General features: G+C 46.3%; 1 protein-coding gene across 7 annotated transcripts in view; it reads right to left on the bottom strand.

Moving 5' to 3' along the window:
- Cbp53E (Calbindin 53E) overlaps positions 1–11,328 on the bottom strand; it is a 237,925-nt gene that overhangs the window by 34,177 nt on the left and 192,420 nt on the right. For all 7 annotated transcript variants that reach the window (XM_069303549.1, XM_069303547.1, XM_069303550.1 and 4 more), the window contains 2 exons: positions 7,774–7,863; positions 6,946–7,032 (listed from right to left, as the gene is read on the bottom strand). In XM_069303549.1, coding sequence (XP_069159650.1) covers positions 6,946–7,032; positions 7,774–7,863 — 177 coding nt within the window. The remainder of the gene's footprint in view (positions 1–6,945; positions 7,033–7,773; positions 7,864–11,328) is intronic.

Genomic DNA, 11,328 nt, shown 5'->3' with positions numbered 1-11,328 from the left:
GGACTATCATGGTACTCTCTGGGACTATCACGGTACTGGCTGGGACTATCACGGTACTTTCTGGGACTATCACGGTACTGGCTGGGACTATCACGGTACTGGCTGGGACTATCACGGTACTCTCTGGGACTATCATGGTACTGCTGGGACTATCATGGTACTGGCTGGGACTATCACGGGACTGGCTGGGACTATCACGGTACTGGCTGGGACTATCATGGTACTGGCTGGGACTATCACGGTACTGGCTGGGACTATCACGGTACTGGCTGGGACTATCATGGTACTGGCTGGGACTATCATGGTACTGGCTGGGACTATCATGGTACTGGCTGGGACTATCACGGTACTGGCTGGGACTATCACGGTACTGGCTGGGACTATCACGGTACTGGCTGGGACTATCATGGTACTGGCTGGGACTATCACGGTACTGGCTGTGACTATCATGGTACTGGCTGGGACTATCACGGTACTGGCTGGGACTATCACGGTACTGGCTGGGACTATCATGGTACTGGCTGGGACTATCACGGTACTGGCTGGGACTATCACGGTACTGGCTGGGACTATCACGGTACTGGCTGGGACTATCATGGTACTGGCTGGGACTATCACGGTACTGGCTGGGACTATCACGGTACTGGCTGGGACTATCACGGTACTGGCTGGGACTATCATGGTACTGGCTGGGACTATCACGGTACTGGCTGTGACTATCATGGTACTGGCTGGGACTATCACGGTACTGGCTGGGACTATCACGGTACTGGCTGGGACTATCATGGTACTGGCTGGGACTATCACGGTACTGGCTGGGACTATCACGGTACTGGCTGGGACTATCACGGTACTGGCTGGGACTATCATGGTACTGGCTGGGACTATCACGGTACTGGCTGGGACTATCACGGTACTGGCTGGGACTATCATGGTACTGGCTGGGACTATCACGGTACTGGCTGGGACTATCACGGTACTGGCTGGGACTATCATGGTACTGGCTGGGACTAACATGGTACTCTCTGGGACTATCATGGTACTGCTGGGACTATCATGGTACTGGCTGGGACTATCACGGTACTGGCTGGGACTATCATGGTACTGGCTGGGACTATCACGGTACTGGCTGGGACTATCATGGTACTGGCTGGGACTATCACGGGACTGGCTGGGACTATCACGGTACTGGCTGGGACTATCATGGTACTGGCTGGGACTATCATGGTACTGGCTGGGACTATCATGGTACTGGCTGGGACTATCACGGTACTGGCTGGGACTATCATGGTACTGGCTGGGACTATCACGGTACTGGCTGGGACTATCACGGTACTGGCTGGGACTATCATGGTACTGGCTGGGACTATCACGGTACTGGCTGTGACTATCATGGTACTGGCTGGGACTATCACGGTACTGGCTGGGACTATCACGGTACTGGCTGGGACTATCATGGTACTGGCTGGGACTATCACGGTACTGGCTGGGACTATCACGGTACTGGCTGGGACTATCACGGTACTGGCTGGGACTATCATGGTACTGGCTGGGACTATCACGGTACTGGCTGGGACTATCACGGTACTGGCTGGGACTATCACGGTACTGGCTGGGACTATCATGGTACTGGCTGGGACTATCACGGTACTGGCTGTGACTATCATGGTACTGGCTGGGACTATCACGGTACTGGCTGGGACTATCACGGTACTGGCTGGGACTATCATGGTACTGGCTGGGACTATCACGGTACTGGCTGGGACTATCACGGTACTGGCTGGGACTATCACGGTACTGGCTGGGACTATCATGGTACTGGCTGGGACTATCACGGTACTGGCTGGGACTATCACGGTACTGGCTGGGACTATCATGGTACTGGCTGGGACTATCACGGTACTGGCTGGGACTATCACGGTACTGGCTGGGACTATCATGGTACTGGCTGGGACTAACATGGTACTCTCTGGGACTATCATGGTACTGCTGGGACTATCATGGTACTGGCTGGGACTATCACGGTACTGGCTGGGACTATCATGGTACTGGCTGGGACTATCACGGTACTGGCTGGGACTATCATGGTACTGGCTGGGACTATCACGGGACTGGCTGGGACTATCACGGTACTGGCTGGGACTATCATGGTACTGGCTGGGACTATCATGGTACTGGCTGGGACTATCATGGTACTGGCTGGGACTATCACGGTACTGGCTGGGACTATCATGGTACTGGCTGGGACTATCACGGTACTGGCTGGGACTATCACGGTACTGGCTGGGACTATCACGGTACTGGCTGGGACTATCACGGTACTGGCTGGGACTATCACGGTACTGGCTGGTACTATCACGGTACTGGCTGGGACTATCACGGTACTGTCTGGGACTATCACGGTACTGTCTGGGACTATCACGGTACTGGCTGGGACTATCACGGTACTGTCTGGGACTATCACGGTACTGTCTGGGACTATCACGGTACTGGCTGGGACTATCACGGTACTGGCTGGGACTACCAAAAATAAACAAAATTGAGTGTGACACACACACACACACACACACACACACACACACACACACACACACACACACACACACACACAAAGAAGCTGATTGAAGAGGCAAACGCCATTCATAACTTTAAATACAAATATCATAGGGAAATAGGCCCTGAGTCATTGCATTAAACAACCAACGGTTGGAAAAGCTGGGTCCAATAGCTGGAGCTCGACACTGCAGGCCCAAGAGCTGAAGCCTAACCCCCATACCACAAAAATGAGCGAGTCCACATGCAGGGAGGAGAGGGAATATGCTCTTCAATACATATGTTAATTTGCTTAAATTTTACACATCCCATCTACTCTCTCTCTCTCTCTCTCTCTCTCTCTCTCTCTCTCTCTCTCTCTCTCTCTCTCTCTCTCTCTCTCTCTCTCTCTCTCTCTCTCTCTCTCTCTCTCACCTTCTCAAACATAATAGAGCACCACACCAGGACACCTGATACGAGACACCAACAGAGTGGAGAGACCACACTACATTTTTCACAACTTAAAGATGGTATCATAAGACAGAGATTCAGGGGAAACTAGCATAAAAAATACCTCCACAAGTACTCATAGAAAACGCGGGTTTTTAGTGAGAGGCTAATTTTCATAGTACCCCTTATTTTGTCCGCTGGGAAGGTCATAGCATACAAAATATGATGTATTATTTGAGAGCAGCGAGATGGGTTCGGAATAGATGTATAAGAATGTACTCGTTTCATAAACACGGCCTCCAGGCAGTTGATAGACTCTATCTTAACTCACTAATTAACTATATTTGCAATTGATGCTGAACTGTTGTGGATAAGTTGATTGGCCAGCTGCACGAAGCTGCAAGATGACTCTGAACACAAATAAATGTGGCAAGTGGTTGCTCGAGTTCAACTCTAGCACATGCAAGATATTGAAGATTGCCACTAGGGAAACTAGTCTTGATAGCTCCTCGAATAGCCTTAAGAAAGAAAAGAGGTTCGAAGAAATATTAAAGGAACTAAACCTCATATCCTGACAGCAGAAACAAAAGTTAAGGGAGACATGATCACGCTCCACAAAATTCTCAGGGTGATATCTCGTCCTGATAGAACGAAAAAGACATGTGGAGGACATGAAAATGGCAATATGAAAGGCATACTCATTACCTCAATAGCAGAGTAATGAACTACTCATTTTTGACAAGGGTAAAATTCTGCTTATGCGATCGATGGTAGATATACGATTGAACCCAATGTGTTAGGGATCAGAGCTCAGTATCGGACACACACACACACACACACACACACACACACACACACACACACACACACACACACAAACGTTTAGGACAAAAAAAAACTGATCCAGATATAGACGACCACAGCTTATAAACCCCTCAAAAATAAATCAAACTTTAAATCATCTGTATATAGAGACAGACAAAGGGAAAGATGACAGAGATAAAGAAGACAGTAATAAGCTCTCAAGGAGGAATATTAAACTGTTGCATCGTAGAGTAGCTGGCAGCATCACCATGTTGAGAATTCTGGTTATTTTCACCCCGAAGATAAAACACTTTTGGCATACAGGGGATTGGAGGGAAAGCATCGTTTCTTCTCTACAGTTCCTCCTTGAGCGTTGAAGAGCACACACACACACACAGGAGGCAGGCGGGGCCAAAGAGCCAAAGCTCAACCCCTCGATCCTCACACACGCCTATGGAGGCTGACTCCATACACAGTTTCAAATCTAGATATGATAAGAGCCCAGTAGGCTCAGGAATCTGTACACCAATTGATTGACAGTTGAGAGGCGGGGCCAGAGAGCCAAAGCTCAACCCCCCCGCAAGCACAACTAGGTGAGCAGACACAGTGCCAGGCACAATGATCAATATATATGATCAATGATCATGTATATTGGTTATATGGTTCTATGATCAGTTCCTCAACATTATTGTACTGAGCAGGTCTTCGTAGCACGATGTTGCCATTGAACCAGCATTCTGGGTCACCTGTGACGAGGGTTCGAGTCCACCCTCGTGCTTCAAACGTTTTTCACGTAGATATCTCACGTTAATGTGATTTCATGTTGCTTGATTTGCTTCTTAATTAGACACACATATAATATAATATAATATATATATCCTTCATTCTGCTTTGCTCTGATGATGGCGAATTAGCTGAAAACGCGTTAAGCATTCTCTATTTTTCAAATGTGTTTTTTTCCATGTACTTGGATCAGTGATTTTGTGATCATATATTTTGTATGATCATATATTTTATATATATATGCGGATTTTGTGATCCGCATATATATATATATATATATATATATATATATATATATATATATATATATATATATATATATATATATATATATATATATATATATATATAACTGAAAACTCACACCCCAGAAGTGACTCGAACCCATACTCCCACAACTGGTATGTACAGGGACGCCTTAATCCGCTTGACCATCACGACCGGACATAAGGAAGTGATAGCCGAGGCTATATGAACCACTTCCCCGCCGGCACCCGGATGGTAATCTTGGGCATAGCATTTTATCAAATCACCTCATTCTTTGGGGCACACGTGAGGAACACAAATGCAAACAAGCCTGAATGGTCCCCAGGACTATATACAACTGAAAACTCACACCCCAGAAGTGACTCGAACCCATACTCCCACAACTGGTATGTACAGGGACGCCGACGGGTGCCGGCGGGGAAGTGGTTCATATAGCCTCGGCTATCACTTCCTTATGTCCGGTCGTGATGGTCAAGCGGATTAAGGCGTCCCTGTACATACCAGTTGTGGGAGTATGGGTTCGAGTCACTTCTGGGGTGTGAGTTTTCAGTTGTATATAGTCCTGGGGACCATTCAGGCTTGTTTGCATTTGTGTTCCTCACGTGTGCCCCAAAGAATGAGGTGATTTGATAAAATGCTATGCCCAAGATTACCATCCGGGTGCCGGCGGGGAAGTGGTTCATATAGCCTCGGCTATCACTTCCTTATGTCCGGTCGTGATGGTCAAGCGGATTAAGGCGTCCCTGTACATACCAGTTGTGGGAGTATGGGTTCGAGTCACTTCTGGGGTGTGAGTTTTCAGTTGTATATAGTCCTGGGGACCATTCAGGCTTGTTTGCATATATATATATATATATATGCGGAAAATCCACAGAGAAATATGAAAGGAAGTTAACGTTTAGGCCTGTTAAAGCCTTTGTCAACACCAGACTGATATATATATATATATATATATATATATATATATATATATATATATATATATATATATATATATATATATATATATCTGTTTGTACATTCTTCAGGGAGTCCCTTGTGTGTGCATCTTGGGGTGGAGGAGACGTAGTCTGAAATTAGAATCTTTCTGGCGTTAATGATTATAAAACATGAGTCCCGGAAATGGCCGGCAAACATACAACGTACCAACAACGTTTTTTTTACGTAACTTATGTTTTTGAAACGTTGTAACGTTTTTTTAACGTTACACAAAAGTTGCTAAAACGTTGTGGGTACGTTGTGTAATTAGCGATGGGATTAACTGGGCAAGGTGACGTTGGATGTAAATATGATGTCCCATGTAAACAAGCCCACCGGGGGTGTAAACAAGCCCACCGGGGGTGTAAACAAGTCCACCGGGGGTGTAAACAAGCCCACCGGGGGTGTAAACAAGTCCACCGGGGGTGTAAACAAGCCCACCGGGGGTGTAAACAAGTCCACCGGGGGTGTAAACAAGTCCACCGGGGGTGTAAACAAGCCCACCGGGGGTGTAAACAAGCCCACCGGGGGTGTAAACAAGCCCACCGGGGGTGTAAACAAGTCCACCGGGGGTGTAAACAAGCCCACCGGGGGTGTAAACAAGTCCACCGGGGGTGTAAACAAGTCCACCGGGGGTGTAAACAAGCCCACCGGGGGTGTAAACAAGTCCACCGGGGTTTTAAACAAATGTAAATAATGTTTATATATGAAAAACCTAAGAATGTAAAAATGTACACTAAAACAGTAATTTTTTTCTCTCTCTCTCTCTCTCTCTCTCTCTCTCTCTCTCTCTCTCTCTCTCTCTCTCTCTCTCTCTCTCTCTCTCTCTCTCTCTCTTCGCCTCGTTTACACATTTACCACAGCTTTCCTTCACATTTACACCCAATTCTAAAAATTCTTCTCCCCCTGTTTATCGTGCCTTTATTATCTCTCTTAATCTTTTCATCCCGTTAATAAAGCCATCTTTGCCTATAATACTACCTCCCCCCTATAATGTGATCCTATATTGCCTTCACTCCTATAATGTCATTATCTGGGGGCACTCTGGAGGCACTCTGTTGTTTAAAATTCGCTACCTGGAATAAAAAGCTCCAGGTAGCACGGGCTATGGTGATCCCGTGTGAGCCTTACCTTCATGAACTCGACTGAGGACTCAAGGGGGTTGTCGAAGCGGAAGAGCAGGAGGAAATTCTCCTCCATCGGCAGCAGTTGGGCCAGCTTGGGGAGGAGAGAGGAATAGGTAGGTCAATAGAGCAGCTGGTGGGTTAATAGAGCAGCTGGTGGGTCAATAGAGCAGCTGGTGGGACAGTAGAGCAGCTGGTGGGACAATAGAGCAGCTGGTGGGACAGTAGAGCAGCTGGTGGGACAATAGAGCAGCTGGTGGGACAATAGAGCAGCTGGTAGGTCAATAGAGCAGCTGGTAGGTCAATAGAGCAGCTGGTAGGTCAATAGAGCAGCTGTTGGGTCATTAACACTGCTATTTATAGTAAAACAATTAACCTGAAAAAACTATTTACTATTTGGTTAAAATATTTATAAACGTCGATATAAGTATTAATTTACAACAAATTTGCATCAAACACAAAGTTGTTTGTAAATATGTATTAATTTCTCCACTTACGTTAAGCTCTTATCTGCAATTATATCTTTGATATTATTGATAAAACTAACTGATTAGCTCTTAATTTATAGACCAACTTGCTTGATTTGTTTGGAAATGAATGACATTTGGGGACTGTGTAGAAAGCCATTTGGGGATTACATAGAAAACTATTTGAGGATAGTATAGTAATCCAATTCAGGATTGCATAGAAAACGAAAAAAACTTTGCCACAAACTCTCTTATTCTTACCAACTTCTGCCTTACTCATCCGAATCATTCCAAACTGACTCACCTTCCTCACCCACGGCACACTCATCACCTGAAGCCCTCACTCACCGCCTGAAGCCCTCACTCACCTCCCTAATCTCAATCTTGCCATCCTGGTTGTCGTCGTAGGCTTCCATGAAGCATTCTTTGAGTTCCACTAACATGGCGTCGGAGACAGACTGCGGACCAACAGGTAAATGACATCAACAACAATAACGGGATTATCAGCAATAATAGGATTAACAGGATTATCAGCAATAATAGGATTAACGGGACTATCAGCAATAATAGGATTAACAGGAGTACGAGCAATAATAGGATTAACAGGATTACGAGCAATAATAGGATTAACAGGATTACGAGCAATAATAGGATTAACGGGATTATCAGCAATAATAGGATTAACAGGATTATCAGCAATAATTTTAACAGGATTATCAGCAATTATTTTAAAGGGATTATCAGCAATAATAGGATTAACAGGATTATGACCAATAATAGTATTAACAGGATTATGAGCAATAATAGGATTAACAGGATTAACAGCAATAATAGGATTAACAGGATTAACAGCAATAATAGGATTAACAGGATTATGAGCAATGACATAGTGATGTAAACTTGGATACAGAATAACGAAGTAAATGTAATTATTTCGAATAACGAAATAAAGGTAACAAGGAAGGTGTTATATGATAAATTAGGAGGAGGTGATATAATAGCTGCCTTAATTATCTCCTGGTGTCACCTGGGAGTGTCATGCAAAGGGGGAGTGTCATGCAAGGGGGGAGTGTCATACAAGGGGGGAGTGTCATGCAAGGGGGGAGTGTCATACAAGGGGGGAGTGTCATGCAAGGGGGAGTGTCATGCAAGGGGGAAGTGTCATACAAGGGGGAGTGTCATGCAAGGGGGAGTGTCATGCAAGGGGTGAGTGTCATGCAAGGGGGGGTGTCATGCAAAGGGGGAAGTGTCATGCAAGGTGGAAGTGTCATGCAAGGGGGAGTGTCATGCAAGGGGGGAGTGTCATGCAAGGGGGATGTGTCATGCAAGGGGGGAGTGTCATGCAAGGGGGAGTGTCATGCAAGGGGGGAGTGTCATGCAAGGGGGGAGTGTCATGCAAGGGAGGAGTGTCCTGCAAGGGGGGAGTGTCATGCAAGGGGGAGTGTCATGCAAGGGGGAGTGTCATGCAAGGGGGGAGTGTTATGCAAGGGGGGAGTGTCATGCAAGGGGGGGGGTGTCATGCAAGGGGGGAGTGTCATGCAAGGGGGGAGTGTCATGCAAGGGGGGGTGTCATGCAAGGGGGGAGTGTCATGCAAGGGGGGAGTGTCATGCAAGGGGGGAGTGTCATGCAAGGGAGGAGTGTCCTGCAAGGGGGGAGTGTCATGCAAGGGGGAGTGTCATGCAAGGGGGAGTGTCATGCAAGGGGGGAGTGTCATGCAAGGGGGGAGTGTCATGCAAGGGGGGGTGTCATGCAAGGGGGGGTGTCATGCAAGGGGGGAGTGTCATGCAAAGGGGAAGTGCCAGACAAGGGGAGTACCATGCAAGGGGGGAAGTGTCATGCAAGAGGAGTGCCAGACAAGAGGAGTGCCAGACAAGGGGAGTGCCAGACAAGGGGAGTGCCAAAGTGATAGCTATAAGATAAATACCACGACTCAGCTACAAGGGTCGACATATAAGAGGGGAAAGTGAGAAGAGGGAAGAGGGGAGAGGAAGAAGGGAGAGAGAAGAACGTGGCTTCATAACTAAGAGAGGGGAACAATGAGCCGTCAGAGACTGAACAACAGTTCCAGAGGCAGGATTGTTCAGCAGTTATGGGGAGGAAGATGCTTGGACAACTGTAGCGAAGCTCTTGTACTAAGAATAGTGGTTATTAAGGGAATGGATAAGAGTCAATAGTGGCGCAAGGCAGCGTAGAGGGAGAGAGAGAGAGAGAGAGAGAGAGAGAGAGAGAGAGAGAGAGAGAGAGAGAGAGAGAGAGAGAGAGAGATAGAGAGAGAGAGAGAGAGAGAGAGAGAGAGAGAGAGAGAGAGAGAGAGAGAGAGAGAGAAGGTAAGGGAAGGGAAGGGAAGGGAAGGGAAGGGAACTATTAGGATTAAGAACCATGCTATTATGAGTATATTGCACTTAGAAGGGATCAGGATAACTATTAGGGATGGGACGGGGGGAAGGAATGGTGCCCAACCACTTAGACAGACAGAGAGAGAGAGAGAGAGAGAGAGAGAGAGAGAGAGAGAGAGAGAGAGAGAGAGAGAGAGAGAGAGAGAGAAAGAGAGAGAGAGAGAGAATCAACATCACTCTAAAATGCTTCGATTCTTTGAGGAAGAAAGTAAATTCTCCTCCACTAACACTGTATTGCCAAGTACAACACCTTATGATAAAAAAAATACTAAACAAAAATCAACATCAACGTTCTCCAGCGCTCGTCTCTTCGTTATCAACACTACTAACGCGTGCAAACACCATCTTCGTTACCTGAGAGTTCAAAAGAAACTCGTTTCAGTTCTCTCGTTCCAAAGTACCTCTGGGGAGTTAATGGGCCTTGATAAAGAATGCTTTGTAAGGGGTAAAAGGTAGTCTTGTGCACCTAAATCTAATGGGTGCGTTTGTTTCAAGGTTTTCTGCGTTGACCGTCATCTTCCAGCACTTCCAGGGAACCTCTGGTAGGGTGCCCTTTGGGGGGGTTTGGTTATTGAGTGTCGGGTCACCCATTGAATGAGACAAGGAGAGTTAAGGCATTGTAGCAAGCAAGTACGATGGGTTGTAACCTTGGATGATCAAAGTAAGGCTTGGTTGACCCAAGTAAGAAGGTTTCAGGCCTTGGTTGACCCAAGTAAGGAGGTTTCAGGTCTTGGTTGACCCAAGTAAGAAGGCTTCAGGTATTGGATGACCCAAGTAAGAAGGCTTCAGGTATTGGATGACCCAAGTAAGAAGGCTTCAAGTCTTTTTTGACCCAAGTAAGAAGGCTTCAAGTCTTGGTTGACCCAAGTAAAAAGGCTTCAAGTCTTGGTTAACCCAAGTAAGAAGGCTTCAGGTCTTGGTTGACCCAAGTAAGAAGGCTTCAGGTATTGGATGCCCCAAGTAAGAAGGCTTAAAGTCTTGATTGACACAAGTAAGAAGGTTTCAGGTCTTGCTTGACCCAAGAGCGCTGGGAACCTTGTATTATATAAATCTGGACATTTTACAAGTGTAAATAACCACGTAAAAGAGTGTCAAAGGAACCCAATGTTTACAGTAAAACAGGAATTTCGAAGGACTTAATTAAGGAAAGATCTACAGGGTGTTCCAAGAACTTAAGCGCCGAGTAGTTGAGATCACTATAAGACAGAGTAGAGTCCCTGCTTGGTCTTGACGTCTAAGGCACGGATTCATCAATTATTTACCCATCTACGTGCGAAACCTATACATCTTTTAACAACCACGACAGCTTCTTTAAATCTAATAAATAGTTTATGAGCTCCGAAGCACTACGAGGTTGTTTATAACAATAATAACCTCGGGTTGTGAAGCTCCGAAGCCCGTAAACTAATTAACGTAAAGATGCAGGGATGGTTGAAAAGATGCACAGGTTTCGTTGATACGTATCGTGAGTGGGGTGGGGGGGATGGATACTACAACTATGTGTCTCCTCCCCTCCCCCCCCTCAC

This window comes from Procambarus clarkii, chromosome 50 (assembly GCF_040958095.1).
Source record: "Procambarus clarkii isolate CNS0578487 chromosome 50, FALCON_Pclarkii_2.0, whole genome shotgun sequence".
In the NCBI taxonomy this organism is placed as follows: Eukaryota; Metazoa; Arthropoda; class Malacostraca; order Decapoda; family Cambaridae; genus Procambarus; species Procambarus clarkii.
This window is presented reverse-complemented; position numbering and strand designations above follow the sequence as displayed.